The following is a 24832-nucleotide window of genomic DNA, read 5'->3' as shown; positions in this document are numbered from 1 at the left end:
TTTGCTGTTCTTTACGAGGAGGGCACTTAAGGTTGGCCCCCATTCTACCTTTTTTATGGAATTAACTGAAAATTTATGGAGACATTCAAAAACCAGCATAATCTGCTCACTAGCCACAATGTTTTCTTATTGCTTCCATACGAGAAATCCGTTTACCCCACTCAGTCCCTGAGCAGGTCTCGGTCGCTGTGGTGGTAGGCTCAGGCTCCAGTCCAAGGTCTTACTTTCCCATCTTCACCGGATTCAGGTGGGGTGAGGTTCCTGGGCATGGTTTCTGGAGTACAGCCCCTTGGGTACACTCCTCTCAGTGCTGAGGCTTGAGGATAAGGAGACACGGGTTATTCGCCACCACACACCCAACATTCTGCTAAACTGCTAAGGACTCCCTCACTCACAGATGCAAGATGGGAGGCACACTGGTCCGTAGCAGTTCTGAAATGCAGCCTGATGCTGGCTCTTTGATTAGGACTTAGTCCTAACCCTGGGAGGGGTTCTCCTTCGCTGCCCTCTCTGAGCTCTTTGTTCTGTCCCTTTCATGAGCAGTGACCTGTGTTTGCAGCTGAGTAGTTCTCTCAAGCCAGCTTCCTCCTTGTAGACCTTCTAAGAAAAACCCAAAGGCCTCTTCCTGTTTTGCACTGTCTTTGTCTCTTTCAGTCCAAGCTAGCAAGCAGTGTTTTTGCTACCACAGTTCTCTTTAAAACTTTTGAGTTTCCTGTGAATTTTATTGGGGTTCATGCCATTGGAAAAGCTACTCTCATGTCTTTTTGAGATAAACTTCACCTTGGGCTTCCTGTGAAGCTGTTGTGGGACCATGCCTTTGAAATTCTTATGCTTTTAAGATCTTTAAAGGAATTTGAGGCGGCACCTTAAATCTTTCCAAGGTCTTAACAAAGTCTTGGCTTCATCTTTAGATTGTTTTCCTGGCAGCAGCCTAGATTTGATCTTAGCCCGGAAGCCATTTCTCTGCTTACCCATTATGTGACAGTTGGGCATGTGGAGATGCTTTAAATGGGATACAGATATTTGAACCCTGTGAGTCCTGGTTCCTTTCTATTTAATAATCTTTTTGTTTGTTTGTTTTAGCTTCTCTCTCTCATCAATTTTACTTTCAGCTGTTCGGTAGCAAGAGTCCCGTTTCCTCCGGTTTCAGCGTCATTTTCTTCCCTGGCCTAGAAGCCGTCGCTCTCAGCCCTTCAAGGGCCCTCAGGCTTCCACTCACAGTCTCGGGGACACTTTGGGTTTTCACTCTTACTCTTCTGTACATCTGTTCAGGTTTCACCTACCTCCAGGTGCAAAGGCATCCCCACATTTTGGGTTCTTTTTTAATGGCTGTGCCCCATTTTTAGTATCAGTGTCTGTGCCAGTTATTTATTGCTAATAATTTATATAATAAACTGCCTCAAAACCTGGTGACTCAAAACAGCATCTGCTTGGTTCACAAATCTGTGTTTAGAGAAGGCTCAGTGGAGCCAGCTCATTTCTTCTCCACTTGGCATCAAGCGGGCACTAGAATAATCTAAAGGCTTGTTCATGCTCATATCTGGAAGTTGGAGCTGGCTTTGGTTAAGGACATTCCCTGGGGTCATCAGCTGGGACAGCTGCGTGTACAGGGACTCAGTAGGTGGCCTGGGCTTCACAACGTGGTGACTGGGTTCTAAGGGTGAGCGTCCCTACAGAGTGAAAGTCAGAAGCTATTTAGTCTTAGAAATCACACAGCAGTGCCCCCACATTCTGTCCCCTAGGAACCAGTTGACTGAGGCCAGTACATAGTTCAGGGGAGGGAATTTCACAGGGGAAGTTTCAGAGATGTTTTACAACCACCAACTCCGCCTGCCTTGTCTTACCAAATAATCCTTCTATCTGAAGGAAAGTAGTTCTTCCCAAGTCAGTGTCACTGAAATTCCAGCAAATTTTTTTTTGTTTATTTTTGTGTATGTTCTCTTGTTTTGTGGAGAGCCACAAAGGATTACAAGAATTAAGGCTGTTTTGTTTGTTTAGAAAAATGTATGGATCACCTTACTAAACCACTATACTAGGAGATGGACTTCTTAACTCTGCAAATCATTCATTGCTGCTTGGAATGCAATTCAAACAAGCATAAAATATCTGTGGTTCAGAGAAAGGCTTATGGCATGAGAACCCATATTTGTAAGATGTATTAATTGCAGTCGTTTTTTCAAAGGCTTGTTTTGGGAGGCATTTATTAATTCAGCCCTAAGTAACTCAATATGATCTCCCTAAAACTTTAAAAATCATGGAGAGTTAAGACTTGGGGGAGGAAGGGGTAAGACTTTCTACTAAGAGGTGCCTTGTGTCATTTTATGTAGGAAAGACGTGAACCGATTACAGTGCAGAGTGTGAAATCAAGTACAAATGTATAACAAAGACGATGACAGTAAACAGTATTGTTTTGTGACTCTTGGTGGTTTGAACTTTTTTCTTGATTTTCTGAGTAATTTGAGTTTCTCCATTCCACAAGGCAGATACCATTTTATTGTAACTGAATTTATTTCAACCTTTGATGCTGGGTTGGAGTTAGGCTGTTCTCAGTCTGCTAACCTCATTACCAAACAATTTTATCTTCATGCAGAATGCTGATCTTCCAGCAGAAGTGAAATCTACATCTTCAGTACTTCTCCATCTGAGTGCAGAAACTCAACTTTTTCTAAAGGAGTTACTATCTACAAAAGAATTGCAAAAGAAATCTGACACACTAGAGGAGGAGAAAAAGAAGTTGGAAGAAGAAGTAGTGCACCTCAGACATCACCTAAAAGTGAACACAGTGGAACGCAGTCCAGTGGAGCAGTACAAACGGGAGACTGAGGAGCGAGCAAGACGGGATGTAGTAGAAAAACTGAAAGAACTCAGTCAAGTCTTGCGGTACAAACAGGAGACTGAAAAGCAAGCAAGACAGGATATTGCAGAAAAATTGGAAGAAATCAGCCAGTTCTTACAGGTGAATCATTGATCTGTAACGTGCTCTAAGTCACTTCGCTGAGAATTACAGTTCTGATGTGTACATTTTATGTGTTTCCTCTACTTCCCAGATATCAGTTTGTTTTGTAGATTTCTGGAAGGAAGGCCGCATTTGTTACTCCCTTTAAATTCAGTTTCCATCATTACTATCACTAAATTTATCTTTCAGAACATCTCTCACTAGAGAATCACTTTTAAGACCAATTGGTGTAAATCAAGATGACTAGGAGGAAAAGAATATATTGTGATTCAAATACTGTACCACACTCTTGGATTACTCTTAGGTTGTATTGTTCAATTTTTAAAAGTTTAGATTGATCCTATTATTCTTTGAACTATCACATTACATGAGTAGTAATATGAGTGATTCAACTTTAATTTCATAATTCAGATTTAATTCACTTGACATTGATGATAGGTATTTTAATGTTCAGCGCTTTTTTCACACTTAAAATTGCTCTCTGAATCATTGACTCAAAACTAAAGGGAAGAAATATAGTGTAATTACTCAGGTTATAATTATTTTTAAAATTGTGTCCTTTTAATTCTCTGTAGGCACAAGCAGTTTCTCAAGAAATCTTAAGAGAGTATAAACGTGCTTCAGTAAGTCAAGTGGAACACAAAGTTAAAGGTCTGGAGCCTGAACTGAAAAGTGCTAATGAAAAAGAATTGGAAAAATACAGGCAGCTGTACCTGGCAGAGCTAGAAAATAGAATGTCATTGGAAAGTCAACTAAACTTGTAAGTCAAAACGTAGAATTATAGGAAATAACTTAGGTCACTAATTTGCCTCTAAGGCATCATTCTTGTTGAGCCAGGTTCATGAGGTGAGCAGCAAGTGAGAGCTGACTAGATAGATAGTGTGATTTTGGAAAATGTTAGTAAATGAACTCCCCTTTAAAATGTCAGTCCAGGGCAGTTTGCATCTCGCTGCCTTTGGTTGCTTTTACATGACTTTATGTTTTATATTTGCATATATTTATCCTGATCTAGTCTTTAAGCTAGGGGTTTTGCAAACTTTGTAATTTAGACAGCCATATTATCACAAAATTTCTAGCTGAAATTCCCATAAATAGAAATGTTAATGAGTTTAGAATTAACTGTATTTTGGAAGAGTACAACTTAAACCCAAGGGGCCCCATTCTGGTGTTTGGTGAATTTACTTTCTTGATTGTGATATTTGGTGTCACCGCTCGTGGGCACTGAGATGAAGTGCTGTATCCTTCTAAGTTTGTCTCCGCTACGTCAAGGCGTGCTTGGGAAACAGGGAAATTAACATCGGGGTGAAGGGCAGTATAGTGGTTCACAAAGTGGCTAAAAAGAATATGGTGGCCTGCCCGAGGGGGTGTGTGGTTGACAGAAAGGGCAGGTCCCACCTCCGGTGACTGAGTAACAGTGTTACAAGCTACAGGTGTCCCCGCTATCCAAAAGTAGAGTGTTCCTATGAAAGTTGTCGGTGTAAAGCAAAGGGGCAGTTACCTTAGGACACATCTTGCTGGTGGATGCATGAAATAAATATGCATAAAGCACAGGCGCTCACAGACACAGTCCAAAGCCGTGGCGGCGTGATGCCAGAATACTGAGTGTGGTTCTGGGGAAGGAGCTCGGTGGGGCCTCTCGCTGCTCGGGGTGCTCATTGCCCCTCTGATGGCTCGGGCTAAAACAAGCACCCAGTGCTATTCTGGCTTTTTGCTTTTTTTTTTATAAAAGTGAAAATCCACTTGAGGTTTTTTTTGGTTATGGAAAACAGGTGCTGATGTAGATCTCTGGTAAAAGCAAAGTAACAAAGTGAGCTTTGGGACATTGGGGGACACTTGAAATTGCCCCTGGCGCTGTCGTAGTACTTTCCCACCATCAACTCTGCCGCCTGGTGCCCCCCAGAGGTGGTGGCTCTAAACTGTTCCTCAGTGCCGCGTGCTTAATGTCTCCCAGGTAGTGAGTGAAATGTGTATATAAGAGGGAGTGAAAGCAAATGCTTGAAAATGGCTTTGAGGGATGGTGTAGTTTTTATTTCTAAACTGGTTTCCTGAGGGTGAACATGTCTAGATGCAGCCAGTGCAGAAGGCAGCGGGGATCCTCTGGGGGGGCGTCTCCATCTCTGACTCTCCCCACTTTGAAGTACTTGTTAGTTAAGGGCCCCCCAGGCATATACGTCCTTCTTTAGGACAGTTTTAAACTGTAATTGTTTACAGTAGGTCTGCGCTGATGTATTTTTGGTGTCAAAACAGTTTAATGGGAGAATCTGTTTACTATTATAGCAACTTTAGAAATACATATCACTTAGGAAGAAAATGAAACGAATGAAATCTGTGCTTTGCGATCCTCGCAGGGCTAATGAGAGGCTGGCAGCAGTGAGCACTGAGCTTCAGCTGGAGCAGCAGCACCAGAGCTCCCTCCTCGGCTCTGTTCCCGCACGGCCTGTTGACGGACCGCCTTCTGATGAAAGTTCTAGTACTAGCCTGGAGCCCGAAAGGAGTCTTACTCGAAGAAGGAACTTAAGGAATTTTTCAGATCCTTCAACTAGCATGAGCGATCTGTTCAGGGTTAGTTATATTATCTTTTTTCCCTTGGGTTTCAGATTTCTGATACAATTCTTGTTTTTAATTTGATGAAATTCTGAGTTGTTTATTTGACTTCTGCACACTAAGTAAAAGCCATAATTAATTGTGCTAATAAAGAAAGGAGACAGAAATTTTATTTTTAAAGTCCCTGGACTTGTAATTTTCAGGAGACACCTGTCATTAACTTTATTCAATAAATGCAACTAACCTGACAAATTTTAGATTTCTTAAAAAGCTCCACTTTAAATTCTATTTTAGAAGTTAAGTATTATTGCCTAATGACTAGAGATACACTTTCCAATGTTTGGCTTAGTTTCTGATTGATTTCGGTTTGGCATTAGTTCATAGTCATTTTCAAGTTTTGTTACACCCCAGTTTTTCTACCCCTAAGCATAAGTAAATAATTGGCATTGAGATACTTAACCACATACGGATGTTTTTTATTTAAAGGAATCCAAGATGAATTCTTTTTATGAATTCAATAAATTTGTAACACTAAAAACATTAAGTTCTGTTTTTAAGTTTAAAACTTTTATCATTTTCTTCTGTAAGAGTACATCCTTAATTGCTATTTTACTTATAGCAGTTATTTTAATTGTTATAAAATGTCTTACTGAGCAATTGTAGAATATTTCTAAATATGTAGTCAAGTAAAGCAAATATTTAAATTTTTAAAATGAAGTTCACTTATGTCTCTGTCTTTCCCTCACCTGTTAGGAATACCGAGGTGGCAATGATAGGGAGTCTTTAAATTACAAGTAGTTTTCATTGTGTATCGTTGTTAAAATAGCCATTTAAATCGGTGCGCGTTGGTTTATGGTTTGATGGTGTTTTCATGATCTTCCTGATGCAGAGAAGGGTAGCACGGGCCCTTGTTAAGTGAGGTCTCAACCTGTTTCTTCTCACTTGGCTTCATGTCATAATAAATCAAAGAAGAAAAAAGCTCAGGTTCCGTAGACAGTGTTGTGGGTAAATTGAGTCTAAGTGCTTCAGAGTCATGAAACCAGACTGCGTGGTGTTAAAAAAAAATGCATGGCTAACACTTCTGTCAGCGGCTAAGCATGATGCAAACTCGAAATGTTTTCATTAGTTGTCACCAAAAAGTCGACAGTGGGTCACTTTACAGGATGATGGTGGAAGAGTGTGAGTGCAAAAGCAATGCAGGAGAAGACTCCTGAGGACAGTTTTTTCATTTGATGTTTTTGGAGGAAAGAGGTGTCTATTTTTCAGTACTTCTAGGTACACTGGAAAATGATTTATTTTAAACTCAGTGTTGTAGTTCCGAGGTACATGTAGTTCTTCTGTGGGGCCGTGGGGCCGAATCATGCTAGGTTTAGCAGGGAGGTTAACAAGCCCCGCTCTGTCTGGGTGCAGAGACACGGCTTCCTCAGCACTACCGGGCGCCTCACAGGAGCTATTGTACAGTTACTGTTTACAGATTTCTTAGTCAGACTTAGAGAAAGAAGGTGCCTTCTGGAATTGCTAGGGATGTAATTATTTCTGCTGGGAAAACATAAAGTAATGTTATGAGAGGTGTGAACATACTGTTTAAAATGACAGGAAGGGATGGGTTTTTGCATGGGGATTAACAAAAGAACAGACTTGCACAGCTTTTCAGCTATGGTTCTAGAAAGCAAAATGTTAAAAATGGCATTGGGATTGACTTTAACATTCTCCTTTATTTGCAAGGTTTTAACATTTTGGACTGTTACTTACTGTGAAGTTCCAGCTTACTCCGCATTTTTTTCTAACTTGACAGAAGTGTTGCTCTAAGTCTGTGATTTCAGTCGTGCTGGTTGTCGAAGCAAGTTTTTTCCAGCTCATAACACTTGGGTTTATTGCCTCTCTTACTGCTGCATGAAGTACAGCCTTGTCCCTTGATATCGTTGTAGTGGTAACAGATGGACCCCGTATCTGTTTTGCTAACTTTTACCCTCAGATTTCACATTCTAGTTTATTTCTGGGATGTTTTGTCCAACATGTCAGAAGCAATTTTACAGTTTTACTCAATTGTGTTATTTAATTATATTACTATAAAATACAAAAAGTTAAAATTAGCCTGAGCAGATACATCACTGTTAGATTTTCTTGCACATAGAATTTTTTTCTGAGAACTGAAAACTTAAAAATGGATTCCAGACAATATTATAACAGGCAAAATTTCTGTTTTAAAGATTTTTTATGTTCAAGAGTTTTTAAGTATTGGTGTGCCTAACATGAAGCATGGCCACAATAGTTAATAAATGTCCTTCAAATCTATTTTAAATTGGAAGACTAAATTTTACACTGATTTTGGACTTTTGGTGCATTACTGATACTTTCAAGCTTTTCTAATGATTTATTTTAAGTAATTTTTAAACTTCTCAAATGTCCATTCAGTTTAGCAGCCCTTTTTCTAAATGGGACTATACCAGTGCACCAGAGCTAAAACGATTAATATTCCTAAGACTTTAACTTTTTACATGACACAGCACTGCGTCTCAGCAGAATCTGGTCACATTTCTTTTAAAAGTAGGCTTCCAAGGCAGGGCACGTCCACTCTGAATTTTAATTCGAATCAAACTATCACATTAGTTAAGCTCACTTCTCATAAGGTGGAGATAGAGTTCAGTAACCTTGTTTCTGGTATCAGTTCTCTGCTCTGTGGAATCCCTCCTGCCCTCATTTCATTTTGTCTGAATGGACAAATGAGGAAGCGTGTTATCTTTTGAAAGACAATCACTCAACTTCTTCCAGTTCTTTTTCTTTCATTCACTTTTTTCTCTGTACTTAATTTTTTAGCTCCTTGATCAACAAATTCTTTCTCATTTCTTTTCTCTGCAGCAAAATACATGTATTTAATAGTTACAAACTGACAAGTGTCATTTCCTTCATACATTAACCTATTTACAACAGGATAATGAATCAAAGTGGTTAAATGACTTGATTTTATTACATTTCTGGAATTGTACTTATTTTTATAACATTTAAAATAAGAATGATACCAAATTTTAACTTAAAATTATCAGTAATCTGAAGATATATTCACTTTGGAAATGAACGTCTGTGTATATGTGTGCGGCCAGTGTGTTGTTATCTAATTGATCTCGGAAAGAGAGGGCAGCATTATCTTCCAGCCTGTGACCTCAGTTTTGACCTCAATCCTGCAGTGTCCCCAGTGGGACCTTCCATTTCTATGGGACATAGACTGCAAACTGCCAGTTATGAGAGAATCCTCCTAATTAAAAACCATTAGAGTTGAAACTGGCTGATACATTGTCTTCCTGTGTATGATTTTCTCACCTTTCTGTGTTTTTGTTAAATGGAAAAGTTTAAGTAAAACTGCAGGTGCCTTCTCCTTATTAATGTTGGACTTCAGCCCACTTCCACCATCTGGACATGGGGGTCCTCGCCTAGAAATAAACATAAGGGTCTCAGAAGTACCTATTTAGGAAAATAGCTTTGCAGAGGAAAAGGTAGTAATCTTACATTCAACTCATGTAAAAGTGTGATCTACATTAATGTTTATATGAAATTATTTTGGTAAAGGCTTCTCCCTTCATCTGTTAGGCGTTTTTCATTTCACAGGACCCGCCTGGCACTGTTGTCACGTTGTTGATGGCATAAGGCCTCTCCAGAATGCTCTTGTCAGACAGTTATGGAAAACAGTCCCTGAAAATACTGGCAAATGGTAGTCCAAAATCTTGTCTTTGCACCTAACATTTACAAAGGCCTCAGCTCTCGTGTCGCTGTTATCACCACAGTGTTTATTATGTTCATGTACTATTTTAGACCCTGTTTAGTGAGCGGGTGACTTTTATAAGACAGATTTTAAAAGAACACTCTAGATGGGGACACTTGTAGTTTGAAATGTCCCCACACATTTCATAACTAAATACGTAACTAATTAAGTCGAGTTTCAAAAAGTTGGCCCTAATTTCTAGAATGGAAACAAATTTACAGTTAAAGAATTATGTATTGTTTTCCTTGTTTCTGACTCTAGGAAGTTGTGAATCAGAAACCAACTTTGAAAACTGGCACTAGCCTCTCCTTTTCTTTTCTTCAAGCAGATTTTCTGATATAAATATTTTAGTCATGTACAGAGAGCAAAATACATTTGTTTAACTTGTTTGCCAGTAGAACTTTCACTTGACATTATAACAGAACCCTTTTTTCATTTTATGCATCTACGATTCTGTGCTAAAAACATTAGCATAGAACAGACCTTAAAATTTTAGTTTTCTAAAAGTGCAGGAATGGAAAGCTCACTTTAAGGAAAAATCCATTAACTTTAAAAAAACTAAACTTTTATAAAGGGCAGTTTTTCTGAGAGCTGCAAAGTAATGCATTCAGTGTAGAACATGACTTGAATTGTTTAAACGTTTGTGCTAATAAGATCAGGCATCGCCCTCTGAGATTATGTGTATCCAACAGGGCAGTGTTTACTGTGCTTTCCATCAGGGGAATCTAAATAACCTTACAGATATATGTTCTCTATTATCTAAAATGAAAGTAAGTAGGAATTTATTTTATTCCTGTGATTGTTTTTCTATTTAAGCAACCCCCAAGTTAGGTCAAGTCTCAAAGTATTATTTAAAGGCCACATTTCATAAGCTAGCTGTCATTCCTGTGATAGTGTTTCTTGTTTAACTTAAACATTAAAAATCATATTTGACTTATTTCAGATGCGGAAGAAGTTGGAGAATAATATAGCTAGAGAATTAAAAGAAGGTATGTTGCCAACATTTCTGAATTAAATTTAGACATTGATTTCCGATCTACACTGTAAACAGTAAATGGCACCTGTTCCTATTGTTTGAATAACATACTATGTTAAATTTTTTCCTTACACATAGCTAATGAAAACTGTCAAAGCTTAATTTCATTCATAATGATAAATACACTGATTCCTCATTTATTCCTCGTGATCCATAGCTTTAAAAAAATCTCAAGAAGTCTGTGTTCTATGTTTTTGGCTGTGTCCTTCCTCTCCTGCTGTCCCCGTGGGCCTGTCACCTGTGCACAGACCTCTTCTCAGAAAGCATGGAGGTCATCAGCTTCTCGAGTTTCTGGTAGTGACTGAGGCAAAAAACCCAGACTCAAGCAATCACAGTTCATGTACCTGTCCCCTGGTGGATGACAATTAATTTCCTGTCATTCACTTTGTCACTGGTTAACATTTTGCCCTCAGGAAAAATTCCAAATTCCTTAGCTTGGAAGAAAAACACCCACATCGATTTGGCTCTTGCCAAAGTCTTCAGCCGTATCTCTTTACTCCCCTGCTCTGCCCCTGTGCTCCAGCGGCTGGTCAGACTGCTCCCAGCTCTGCGGGCGCCCTTCCTGCCTCTCCCTCCCACACTTTCTCCTCCTCCTTCAGGTATCTGCTTACACATCACGGCCACCAAAGAGGGGACAATATTGACACAAAGCTGGACGTCCCTTCTGAGTGTTCCAACTCTGCCCTCTTTTATACCTGTCATGGCATTTATGTCTCTGTACCGAAACTGCCTGTTCATCTGTTTCTCCAGTTTACAGTACAAGATCTTTCAGGGTGGACTCTGTCATCTTCATCTTGTGGTTCCAGTGCTTGACACAGTGCCTTAGCACATGGTTGCTGAGTAAATGAATGAAGAGTGAGAAAACCAGGCGCTCTGATCCTTAGCCACAGGAGCAGTTAATTCAACATGCAGCCCTGGGCAAAGTCTAGAGTAGTAATCTTGGGTTTTGTGTTGTAATCATATATAGGTATTTTTCATTCTTCTTAAAACTTAGAAAAGTCTCAGCTTTTCTTAAAAAATAAACTGACATTTAGTTACCTATGAAGTATTTTAAGAATCTAATTCTTTCACTTTCTTTCCAGCTGCTATTGAACTTGAATCTAAGTCCTACAGACTCTCTTGTAGGCTTAATGGACAAGTCAAGTCTAAGTCAAGATCTGGTTTCGAAAGCACGTGAAGAACATGTGGAGATGATGAAGAAAAAGTGTCTGATCTACAAGATGAAAAGTAAACATTTACCTGCTGGGCTGTTTGCCTCACATTTTAGTTACTTCCCGTCAAGATATTGACACTGTTTATTAAAGGAAAATATTTTTATATTATATGTGCATGATTAAAATTGATGTAGTATTCTAAACCACAATTCTCTGCATCTCATTAAGTTTTAAGCAGAGGGAATAAAACCCAGCACTTTGGAGCTTTTGGCAGGCCCAGCCGAGGGCAGGCTAAGGAGAGGGCATATCGGGATAGTGAAGGCCAACGTGAGGGCAGGCCTAGGTGCGGGCAGGCCCAGGAGAGGTTAGGACCAGGAGAGGGCTGGACCAGGAGAGGGCAGGCCCAGGAGAGGGCAGGCCTAGGTGAGGGAAGGCTCAGGAGAGGGCAGGCCCAGGAGAGGGCAGGACCATGTGAAGGCAAGTCCAGGAAAGGGCAGGCCCAGGATAAGGCAGGACTAGGTGAGGCAGGGGCTGAGGTGGGCAGTCAGCATGGGCCCTGCAGGGCCTTGTACTGGGTGGTTCCTGCCATTTCTTCCCCAAGTCCTGGGGTCGCAGGTCTGCCTGGGGCTGTTGGGCTTCAGGCCGTCCACCAGGCTGAAGGCTCGTGTAGTGCTGTTGAGTGTCTGTGAGTGTTTGATTGTGGTGTGTCTTGAGGTGCATGTGTGTGTATCTGAGCGTGTGGGGGGTTTCTGGGTCTATCTGAGCCTGTTACGGTCTCTTCCTCAGCCTAAGATCCTCAGAGAAGTTCTCTCACAAATGCACCCACAAGACAGGGCCAAGCCGTTTCCCCGCGCAGCGTCTGCAGGCGATGCCCCGCCCTTCGTGTGACATCAGGGCACCACCCCCGCTGACCCGGGATGTGCCCCAGAGGTGGTGCCCCTTCTTGGGAGGGGATGCTCAGTTAAGCTCAGCTCCCTTCTGCTTCCAGAAGCAGCAGTGACTTGGCTCACATTCAACAGCAAGTCCAAATCGCCTCATTCTGGAGGTCATGTGGCCAGGCTTCCTGGGGCCAGCGTGTGACTCCGCTCGAGAAGACTGGGGTGCACCCCGCCCATCACAGCCCTCGGGGCCGGCCATATCACACCTCTGCCCACGCTGCAGGCGCGCTGGCCCAGCAGGCGGGTTCTGTCCCCCAGCTGCCTGGCCCGGCCTCCTCGGGGCGGCTGGTAGCTTTAGTGGAAGCACAAGCTGGAGAGGGGGCGGTTACAGTCGGGGAGGGGTCACGAGCAGGGTCTTGTCAACGTCATCCTGGTCTTGCCCACCCATGTCACCCAGCTTGGCCCCTCTGGGCAGGCTGGGCACCTTCCTGTTACCTCACAGCCCTTGGGCAGGAGCCAGCGGCCTGTCTGCACAGGACGCCATGCTTGCCCTGCTGGGTCTGTCCCGCCTCTTGTGGCTTCTGTGCTATCCGTTCGCCGCTGTCTGGCATTGGCCAAGTTCCCCAACCTCTCTGTGCCTATTTCTTCATCTGTAAAATGGGTATGATTGGAGGATCAAGCAAGATGCCCAGGACTTGTCAAATGCCCAGCACAGGGCCCAACATGGGCTCTTCCTCCCCAGAGACAGGCTGGTTTGTGCACCTCTTCAGAGGGATCCCGGGGGGATGAGGAGGGGTGACTGGCTGTGGCAGGTGTCCATCTCACAGAGGAAGCTTTTGGGGAGAGCTCTCTCCACATCCTGAATTTTCTTCCTTCTGTGCATTAGCAAGTTGGCACAGAATAGCCAGTGCTTTGTAGACCCTCGTGATAAAGGTTCTGAACTTAAATTGTGGGCTTTGGGGCGGCAATCGAGCAGTCCCTGGGATTCAAGGATAAGGCCCACCTGGTGAGTGGTCAGCCTGACGTGGACAGTTGAGGATTCAGCAGTCTGGAAACAGCGGAGAAACAGATGACAGGGAGGAAAGGGGTGTGGACACAGCGGGGGGACACTCAGTGCCCCGGCTCAGGTTGTCACCACGACCGCCTGCTCTCACCCCTGTGGCTGCGCAGCCTGGAGTCTGATCTTGCCAAATAAAGTTTGTGTTGCTCAAAGGTCTTTCTCAGGCAGTCCCAGAAACAGGGTCCCAAGCTGTGGGGACCCAGCCCTGCAGGGCCCACCATTCAGGCTCACAGCTCCAGGCTCTGACCAGTGAGCTGGCAGCCTGGGGAAGATGTTAATTAACACTTGGTAACTGCGCTCAGAGGCTGTACTTTACCATCTGAATGTCTTAAAAAGAAAGCCAGCCATCCCAATATTTACCATAGGGTGAAGTCCATGACCAGGCAGGGCAGCGGGGACAAGCAGGGCCTGGGCCCATGAGACACAAAGGGACAGAGGCCGAGCTGGGAGGCATCGGGCAAGAGTAGGTGATATTTAGACACTTCAATCCCATGAAGCTCCCTGTCTGCTCACTGTTTAATCACAGGCCTGAAAAGCCCTTTCTCGGCTCTAAAATATGAAAACAAAGCTGCTTTTGGATTTGGGAGCTACTGTCTAGGGACACCTCACAGGTGTTTGGGGGATTTCCTGGGAAAGGTGTGCTCCCCAACATGCCTCCTCTGCAGCCAAGGTTCCTTCTCCTCTCCCCCCAACCACGCCACCCCAGGACCCCACCAAGCCAGGAGGCAGAGAGGCCCTGACTCAGGCGGAGCCCTGCTGACCCATCTCCTCCACTGCCTTCCCACCGAGCCGGCCCAGATGTCCGGAGCAATGCCTGAGATGAGCTGGACACCCCGCACCGACCGCCACGGCCACATGCCTCAGGCCGGGGGCTCAGGGAGTAGGTCCAGCCCAGTGTAGATCCCTGGGGAGGTGCCCCGCCCAGGGAGTGAGGGTGGGGAGTTCACTGGACTTGCTCAGCACTTGCTGGCCTGGTTGACGCATCCCTTTAGGGACCTTTTAGTCACCTCTGAGCCAAGTTTTTCTCAAGCTGCACATTCAAAGCTGACTTAGGCTCATGAGGAAATGATTTGCCTGTCGACTCATAATTTGGTAATTTCATAGATCCAGTGTCTCCTTTCTCTCTCTCTCTCTCTCTCTCTCTCTTTCTCTTTCTCTCTACGTGATTCATACGTCCTGTCAAATGCTGAAGGTGAAGGCTAAAGTATTCCTGCATGTAGCCGCCAGCAGATGCTCACATCAACTCCTCAGACCACCAAGCCTCCCTCCTTGCCTCCATGCATCTCTGGGTTATCTGAAAGCTCCCCATATTCTGCAGCAGAGACTGGCATGGATTTTCTGAAAAGGGCCAGGTACAAAGATTCCCAGTTCCACTGTCTACATGGTCTCCCTCTGAGGCAACCACTGCACATTTCTGCTGTGCATAGTACAAAAGCAGTCATTGACAATGACAAACAGACGTGGCTGTACTCCAGGGAAAGTATTCAAAAAGACAGATCGGGCACACAGGTGGGCCACCTCCTGTTGTCTAGTCATTTCTGTGACCCACACAGCAGGAGGGGTCACTGTCCTCCCTCCCTCTAAACTAGAACAGCAGGGAAATTCTTTCCCATTAAAATACCACAACCAGTATCAGCTCACATATATGCTGTACATGAAACACCTTCTAGGGAAAAAAGCATTCAAAATCTTATGTCATAAAGAGAAAAAGAGTGAGTTACAAGGGAACCCTCATAAGGCTCTCAGCTGATTTCTCTACACAAACACTACAAGCCAGAAGGGAGTGGCAAGATACACTCAAAGTCCTGAATGAAAAAAAAAAAAAAAAAAAAAAAAAAAAAAGCAGCCTAGGATACTTTATCCAGCAAAGTTATCCTTTAGAATAGAAGGAGAGATAAAGAATTTCACAGACAAGCAAAACCTAGAAGAGTTTAGCAACACTAAACCCAAGCTGAACGAAATATTGGAAGGTCTACTCTAAATAGAGAAGAAGCAGGATGCTACAGAAATGAGACAACTGTAACTGGAAAGTTGATAACTACCATGAATTACAAATAGAATAAACACGAAATTGTAAATGAAGACATCTAAATCATTAGGTGTGGGAGAGGGAAGCAAGAAAATATAGAGTTTTTTTCTTCTTTTTAAAATATTTTGTTCTCAGTAGGATGGGTTTGAGCTTATACTACTATCTGTTTAATACAAACAGTTATACTAATGGGTTAACAGACTTACAAAAAAACGGTAACCACAAGCCAAAACCTTACAAGGGAGTCACAAAAACTAAATAAAATCCATGATAATACAAAGGAAAATTACCAAACCACAAAAGGAAGAAGAAAGGAACAAAGAGGAAATACCAAATCAACTGCAAAAATTAGTTCAAAATGGCAATAAACACACACCTATCACTAATTACTGTAAATGTCAATGGACTAAATGCTCCAATCAAAAGACATAGAGTGGCAGACTGTATAATAAAGCAAGAACCTTCAATATGCTGCATACAAGAGACCCACTTTAAGGAGAAGGACACACATAGCTAGAGAGAGAGAGAGGATGGAAAAGGATATTCCATGCAAATGGAAATGACAAGAAAGCAGGAGTAGCATTACTGATTTCAGACAAACTAGACTTTAAAACAAAGGTCATAAAGAAATATAAAGAAGGACGTTTTATAATGATTAAAGGATTAATAAAAGATGAGGATATTACACTCATTAATATATATGCACCCAATATAGGAGCCCCTAAGTACATAAAACAATTACTAACAAAGATAAAGGGGGAAATTGATGGGAATGCAATCATTGCCGGAGACTTAGCACCACATTAACATCACTAGACAGATCTTCCAGACAGAAAATAAATAAGGTAACAGAGAAATTATATGAAACAATAGAAAAATCAGACTTGGTGGATATTTTCAGAACTTTACACCCCCCCAAAATAGGATAAACATTCTTTTCAAGTGCACATGGAACATTTTCTAGGATTGATCATGTACTTGGGCACAAAAGAAGCCTCAACAAATTTAAGAAGATAGAAACTATCTCAAGCATCTTTTCTGACCACAATGCCATGAAACCAGGAATCAACTACAGAAAAACAAAGGAGAATTAATGACAGCATAACGATTAAGCAACATGCTACTAAAAATCCAGTGGGTCAATGATGAAATCAATGTTGAAATTAAAAAATACCTTGAGACAAATGACAATGAAAACACAACCACACAAAATTTATGGGATGCAGCAAAGGCAGTGCTAAGAGGGAAGTTTATAGCAATACGGGCCTTCCTCAAAACAAACAAACAAAAACCCACCAACCTCAAATAAACAATCTAATCCACCAGCTAAAAGAATTAGAAAAAAAAGAGCAAAAAATCCCCAAAAGGCAGCAGAAGGAAGGAAATGATAAAGATCAGGGAGGAAATAAGTAAAATACAGATTTTAAAAAATATAGAAAAAAACAATCAAACCAAGAGCTGGTTTTTTGAAAGAGTAAGTAAAATCGACAAACTTCTGGCCAAGCTCACAAAGAAGAGAAAAGAGAGAGCACAAATAAGCAAAATAAGAAATGAAAATGGAGAAATTACAACCAATAACATAGAAATACAGAATATCATATGAGAATATTATGAACAACTATATGGAAACAAAATGGACAACCTAAAGGAGATGGACAAGTTTCTGGAAACATACAGTCCACCAAGACTGAACCAAGAAGAAAGTGACCACTTGAACAAATGAATCGCTAGAAATGAAATTGAATTAGGAATAAAAAACTTCCCTGCAAACAAAAGTCCAGGACCGGATGGCTTCACCGGGGAATTCTACCAAACATACAAAGAAGAACTCATACCAGTCCTTCTCAAACTCTTCCAGAAGATTGAAAAGGAGGGAATACCCCCAAACTCATTCTATGAAGCCACCATCACCCTGATACCAAAACCAGGCAAAGACACCACCAAAAAAGAGAATTACAGACCAACATCACTGATGAACACAGATGCAAAAATCCTTACCAAAATATTAGCAAATAGAATCCAACAGCACATAAGAAAGATTATACATCATGATCAAGTGGGGTTCATCCCAGGGACACAAGGGTGGTTCAACATATGCAAATCAATCAATGTGATACATCACATCAACAAGAGAAAGGACAAAAGCCACATGATCATCTCAATAGATGCAGAAAAGGCATTTGATAAAGTTCAACACCCATTTATGATAAAAACTCTCACCAAAGTGGGTATAGAGGGAACATACCTCAACGTAATAAACGCTATATATGACAAACCTACAGCCAGCATAGCACTTAACGTTAAGGTGAAAAACTCAAAAGCTTCCCACTAAAACCTGGGACAAGACAAGGCTGCCCACTGTCACCACTCCTATTCAACATAGTCCTGGAAGTCGTAGCCACAGCAATCAGGCAAGAGAGAGAAATAAAAGGGATCCAAATTGGAAAAGAAGAGGTAAAAGTGTCACTATATACCGGTGACATGTTACTATATATAGAAAACCCTAAAATGTCCACACAATAACTACTAGAGCTGATGGAAGAATTCAGCAAGGTAGCAGGTTACAAAATTAACGTTCAAAAATCAGCTGCATTTCTTTACACTAATGATGAATCAATAGATAAAGAAAGTAAAGGATCAATCCCCTTTAAAATAGCACCCAGAGTAATACAATACCTAGGAGTAAATCTAAAGTTTCATTTTTAAACGGCGGTTAGTGCAGCGTTAGGCTGTGTAATTCCGTGTAGCTGTGTTGATGGGTATGTCTCTCACCTCTAAGGTCTTCCACTCTCAGGCCAAAGCTTCAGTCAAAGCAGGGCCCAGACTGACTGCCATTTCACTGGGACCACAAGTGGTAATGTCATCCAAGGAACAAATATTTCTCAACCCTGAAAGCCTAATTCAAACTGGTTAAAAGAAAAAATTTGAAGGGCCTTTAATTTTTTTTAGGGGATTTTTACCAATTTTGGAAATTCCTTCCTGATATTTAAGTAAGCATGAAGGCAAATTGAGAATTAGAAATTAAATTTCAAAATGTGTAATGGATTATGATTTGTAAATAACTAGTAAGAAAAATTCAAGTATAGTAAACTAGCATTTTCATATTCACTGGAGTATGCATTGCTAATCTAAGAAATGCTGAAACTGAAAACCATACATATTTCGTATATATTATTTATAAGCATATTTATGATTTATATGCTTATGTGCAAATAGAAGATCAGCCCTCAGCTGTGTTATCTTTCTTTCATTAATTATTTACTTTTAAGCATACAAATAACAGATGAATACTATATTTTATAAAATCTCAAACAATATAAAGGCAAATCTTCCTCAATGAGAGAAAAATTTTTTTGATGATCGTAAACTTTCCATTCTTCGGACCTTTCCTCCTGTTATGCCTTCTCCCTCCTTAAGGTCCAGATACTGATACCTTGGGGTGTGAATTTAGGTGTTCACAGCGGCTGTGGGTGACTTTGGGAGGATCAGGTACCCACAGTCCGCATTTCTTTGTCACAGAGTCTTGTGTTTCCTAGCAAGTTGGCCTCTTTTGAAGGGCTTCTGCTATGTCCGTGGTGAAGTCTGTACGCGGTGAGGGCACTGACTGAAGTGTGTCTCAGAAATCGTCCCCAGCCCTCCTCCAAATGTATCTGCTACTGACACACATTCTGAAATTATGTCATTATAGATTGTTGTGAATTCAGTCCTTCAAAGTGTAAGATACTTTGTGTTCAGACATTTATATTTCAAATCCACGAACTCTAAGGAGGGATAATATGCTATTTATCAACTTCCATTTTAATAGATTGATTGAAAGATAGCTGAGAGGCCAAGGAATGAGGGTGTGGGTCTCCAGAAAGCAGAAGCAGCCCAGAGAAGCTTCCTGTGCTTTGGTATTAGTTAAGAGTGACCCTGATTCTAAGATTTCAGAAGAATCAGGTTGTGGAACCAAGTCATGACCATAACGGTGCCATCTTCCATCACTGTTTACAACCTGCAACCTCCACAGACCTTCTCACTTCCTGCTGGATTCTAGGGCAGCGCCCCAGCTGTCACGTGACTCTCCTTTGCAGCAGTCACCAGGAGCACCTTTCTGTTACGTGCTGCTCTCGCTCATCACCTTAACTCCATTTGGCTGAGTAACGTACCTGCACATTTGAGGGCAATTAGGGCTGATTTTGCTAGACCCTATCATGACTCCCTCAGCGCCATGAGGCTCCATAAATGACTTTAGCTGCTGTTTGTAGAGGGGAATGGCCACCTGTCTTGTGCCCAAGAACTGATGGCAGAAGTCAGATTACTCACCAGGTGCATTGTCTGGCTTGGTATCTGAAATTCCACCCTTCTAGCCTCATTCTTATGGGTCTTAAAAATTTCTAGATATGGATTAAAGTGAAAGTATAGTATGCTCACAGTAAACCTCTAGGCCCTAAGATGCCAACACCCTAGTGACGGGAGGTGGCTCGTGAGGTGCTGACCGCAGCCCTGCAGGGGACGTGGTGAATTCAGTCCTTCAAGCTGGAAGATACTTTGTGTTCAAAAAATCACCAGGTCTCTTCTGTCTCGTGCCGGGCGGGCTCGTCCGGCCTCAGCTTGTACAGCACACGTCTCTCTGGAGCGCTGCTGCCTCTTGCATGTACAAATCAATAGGCTAATTCCAGGAACTGGGCGCTTAAAAAGTAATTGTGGCTCCTTAATTGAGAACAAGTGCTAAAAAGCGGAAAGGTCACTTGGCTGGGAAATTCACACAGAGGTTCCCACTGCAGAGAAGCTGCAGGACCTGTCGCGCCCGAACGTGTGTCCGAGTTGAACACGATCACACAGTCCTCCCCGTTCTCTGATGATGCTGAAAGAAGCAGATGGCGTGAGACCTCGGCGACACTTCGAGGCATCACCCACAAGCTAAGGAGGGGACAGCATCTCAAAACTGTTGCAGAGGGAGAAGAAAAGATGTCAGATGATCTCACGATGGCTGTGTCCAAGTTCATCAGGAAAACTGAGTCTTGCCAAATATTAAGTAAGTGATTAATAAACAACACAGGTCTGACAGAGTCTAGGCTGTGACTGAGGAACGGGTAATTTGGCAGAGAATCTGGTCTCCCACGGTCACTTATGGACATGACTTCTGAAGTCATCTTGGACAATACTTATGGGCTTAGCAGCTGTTTATCCCCTAGTCTCAGCTGTGCTAAGTGCATGGGAGAGAGGGCTGGGGTGAGGGCTGGGAGCGGCGTGGGGGGAATGAGCAGGTGGGAGCCCCCGTGGCTCTGACAGCTCAGGTGAAACAGGGAAACACAATGTCTTTCCTCTTGTCTTGAGGCCCAAATAAATCTGTCACACTGTATTTAAAATTAGCTTTATAACTGATTGTATCTCCCAGCAAATTGTAAGCTTCATTTGCTCTGGTCAGTTCTGTGGTCCCCAAGCCCACACAGGTGCTGGAATGTAATGGCTGCCCCACAGACCGTCCTTGGATGAGAAACTGGACACAAAGCCCAGGGGGAGGGTCTGGTGTGGATGGGGAGGGTCTGGTGTGGACAGGGGGACGGTCTGGCGTGGAAAGGCAGTACGATGGAGGAGAGAGCCTTTCATGTCTTCTCAGGTTCTCCTTTAGTTGAGTCTCTCCTGAAGAGGTACAGGACTGGGGCAAATAACACTATATATTCAACCAAAATAAGCAAAGTGATAACCTGGGTCTGAGAGGATGGGAACGTGGGTCTGAGGGGGTGGGGATGTGGGTCCTCAAAGGTGAGAGCTAATCATGAGCAAATGTTCTGGAGAACAAGGGTTGCAGGTTCTTCCCTCCCCAGGCCCATGACTCCTTAACTCCCTGTCACAAGTGCGCCCTCCCTGCTCCAGTAATGAGCCCTCTGCCCTCTTACCCACAGTGTACTCACCCCCTCACCCCAGACCACCCCAAGCCACCCAGGTTACAGGTCAATAGGGTCATTTACACCGACAGTCTAAACTAGCAGGAATCTGAAGGAGCTCTTGGTTTAACTCAGGGAACCCAGAAAGCCTTTTTCGTCCAAACAAAATCTTAAAACATTTACTTAACTGTTTCTTTACTTTAGTTAATAAACTATATTTGAACTTCTGTTTGATTACTGCAAAAAAATTAGTTTTACTCATTTAAGAGAATGCTTACAATGCTTTTGGCATAAGAACATTTATACAAAGCACATACTCCGACTCAGAGTTTCTCAAACCATGCCCCACTGTGACAAATGGCACAATTTATGAGCTCCCTTAATGATGCTTTAAACTTCCAAATAAATAGCATAACTAAAACCAGACCAACGCCGGAGGCAAAGCCCCCCATAACCTCCCCAAACATCCTCACCTACTCCTTCGAGAAGTCTCCGCATTGTGGGATTTGACCTCCCCTGCAAACCTGTGGTGTAAGCTGAAGCTATGTTATTTCCACGTCTCAGAAGAAGAGCAGGAACACGTTATTTGAGCCGAGGGACCCACCCCCAGGGCACTGCAGGCGAGTAGGACCTAGTTTATAAGTTCCTGGCCCTGCCTACTGGGGTTTCTAAAAATTGAAGCTGAGTGGTATGGGGTTGAAGGACTCTCCCCCACTAAAATTATGAAGTCAATATGAGATGTCTTCTGGAAACGCCTTTTTACTTTTAAAATAAAAAAAAATTCCTACACTGACTTTTTTCTTACATTCTTTATTTCTCACAAACAATTCAGGTCAATGAAGGCACATGAGTGTTTACATTTTCTACTCAGTATGTGTGAAAAACATTCTTTTCAAAAGAAAAAAATTGATCCTTTGTGATCATAGCCAGCAATCAAGTTAAGTCTAGGAGTCTGACAATCAGTTACATTAAAGTAGTGCCTTTTTCTTCCCCCAAACAATGATTAGGAAGAAAATCTGTAAGCAGGGTTGTTTGAGCAGGTCAAGCAGCAGAGACTCACTGTGATGACCGCACCCACAGAAGCTTCCGAAACCCCTTCCTCGGGGAGTGTAGGAGCTGAAACTTTGTGCTGGTTCCCGAGAACCCACCGAGGCGGTGAGCTCCAAATCCAAAGCTGATCTCATGGGGATCCGCTGCCCCCGCTGAAGGGCAGAGTCACGTCCTTGGACTCGGTGTGGGGCTCCTGAGCTCTGCTCCTGCTGAGTGCGGCCTGTCCTCGCTGGGGCTGCCGCGGGCCCCAGTTCTCACCGCTGAGTTCACCCCAAAGCACAGCCCCTGAGTGAGCCTCCTAGAGATCCCTGCGACAAACGTGAATATGCAGGGGGAGGGGAGAGAGAAGGAAACTTGGGCAAAAGAGGAGGGTAGAAGTATGCTGATGATAGAAAAAAAAACAGAGTTAAGAGTGGAAAAAAATTTCCCAACACCAACATGGAAAAGTGTCAGAGCAGAAAAGAATCTCTGAAGCTGAAGCTTTTCATTCACTGAGTTTAATTGCACAGCCTCTCCAAGGGATTTTAGGAAACCCAACTTCATAGAGAAACTAGCGTTCTCGTGATTTATTCCATTGTTTATAAGGAGGAAGAGTAATGAACAATGCCGACCAATAATACGACAGTGACGGGTGATGGTGATACTGAGCTCTTGCTACGTGCTGGGTGTGATGCCAGACACTTTCCCCACAGCGATCACAAACTGTGGGCATGATTACCCCCACTTTAGAGGCAGAATAAATAGCATCCCTGGGAGTCAGGCCCTGGCTGACCTGACTCCAAAGGGCACCGTTCGCTCTCCGCATTTACACTTCTCCAGCTGCTGTGCGGGGGGCCGGGAGCAGGTGTGCAGGGGCTGTGCTGTAACGTAGGGCACCTTCCTGAAGTGGCAGTTTTCCCTGAGGGTTTGGTGAAAAGGTTTTGAATTTTTTTCTAATGAGTATTAAACATTTCATTCAAAGATTTTAAAGTTAAACAAAGGTACACAAATACAGATTACATTATACCAAGACAAGATTACATTATACATTATAACAAGACAGTAGTCTACATGACAAAAATCAAAATAAAAAAATTAAAAAGTAAATATACAGGTACTAAACACGCATAATACCCGATACCCACTTCAGGCTGCATACACACAAAATGCCCTGACTACATACATGCTTATGCGAAAGAAATTTTTCTTAGAACACAATTCCAACCATTCTGACTGTCAACTGCCTTAGTCCCCTGGCGAGTAATTTGAGAAAACTTCTATGTAATATAAAAATAATTGGCAATGGCACATAAAGACTACAAAAAACAATACAATTAAAAACATATTTGTAATGCAATTCTGTTTAAAATACTGAAGTAAATTAAAATACACAGAAAATGTTATTAGTTAAAAAAAGATTTAAAAACAAAAAGCCAACTCTGTATAATGGTTAAAACCTCATCACAGAAAAATGCCCATCATTTGTAACATTATGGACAGAAAATTGATTTTTTTTTGAGAAGATATCTAACTTGAAAATGTCATTCATTCAAAATTTATTTAAAGTTGTAGATAAGATAGTAACTCGCTGTCTCCCCCTTTGCAAAACGTTTTTATCATGAACACTCTAGTGTGTAGCTAAGGACAAAATAAAAAAAAAAACTCAGGCAGAGTTTCTCAAAATGAGGCCCAGGTGGTTCAGGTCCCGGTGCCCCTGTAAAACCTCCAACAAAGCAAAGGTTATTTTCTATTCTGCAACTTGTTATTTTTATAGGAGTGCAGAAGTGTCAATATCCTTAAAGGTCAGAGCACTGAGAATAGGCTCTCTGGTACATTTCAGGCTAAAGGCAACATTGTTTTACACAAAGTGCAGAGCTGGCAAGACTAAGCCTAGAAAACAGGGCACAGGTTTAAAGGAAAAGAAACAGATCTAATGGAGTCAGATTTGTTCTTCTCTACTACAGTGCCTTTTGGTGAGAGGTAAGAGGATGTTTCTGGGCAGGTCCTCCTCTGCCCAGGCAGGAGCCCTGCCAGGTTCACCATGACTGTGGACCTGCTGTCCCGCAGAGAAAGTAATAATTACTGGTGATTAAAATTACCTCTTAAAGTACCTTCAATTGCCTGTAAACTATACCAAGGTTGGGGGGTATGAAACGTCTCGTTGGCTGGACAATGGTCAGTCTCCCTGTATGCAAAGGACCAGTGTCATGGCAGGCTCCAAGGTGGCCTGGCCAGCGCAGCTGCCTGCTTTGCTCTCCAGCCTTGGCTTCCTAATGTGGACACTTTCAAAGCTCCAGTCCCTCTTCCTCTGCCCTGGCGCTAATGGACAGGGTCCCTGTAACCACTGGGCTGAGCCCAGGCCATGCACACAGCCCACCCGCCTGCTTGTCCTTACCCCAAGCTCAGCTGCACCCCCCCCAAGGGTCCGCAAGCCCAGCGCCTCCACACTAGGAGGCCCGATCACCATCAGGGATATCAACAACGGATGGCCCACAGGCTAGTGGCGGGCAGCCCTGAAC

General features: G+C 42.6%; 1 protein-coding gene across 10 annotated transcripts in view; it reads left to right on the top strand.

Moving 5' to 3' along the window:
* The window catches only part of LOC135318481 (ankyrin repeat domain-containing protein 26-like), a 71604-nt gene extending 59954 nt beyond the window's left edge, over positions 1-11650 (top strand). For all 10 annotated transcript variants that reach the window (XM_064481734.1, XM_064481739.1, XM_064481742.1 and 7 more), the window contains 5 exons: positions 2591-2956; positions 3532-3716; positions 5305-5518; positions 10201-10246; positions 11376-11650. In XM_064481734.1, the coding sequence (XP_064337804.1) occupies positions 2591-2956; positions 3532-3716; positions 5305-5518; positions 10201-10246; positions 11376-11470 (906 nt within the window). In that variant the 3' untranslated portion in view covers positions 11471-11650. The remainder of the gene's footprint in view (positions 1-2590; positions 2957-3531; positions 3717-5304; positions 5519-10200; positions 10247-11375) is intronic.
* Positions 11651-24832: the final 13182 nt, after the last annotated feature.

Source organism: Camelus dromedarius, chromosome 33 (assembly GCF_036321535.1).
Source record: "Camelus dromedarius isolate mCamDro1 chromosome 33, mCamDro1.pat, whole genome shotgun sequence".
Lineage (NCBI taxonomy): Eukaryota > Metazoa > Chordata > Mammalia > Artiodactyla > Camelidae > Camelus > Camelus dromedarius.
Note: the sequence above shows the minus strand (reverse complement) of the source record. Positions and strands in the feature narration are given on the sequence as shown.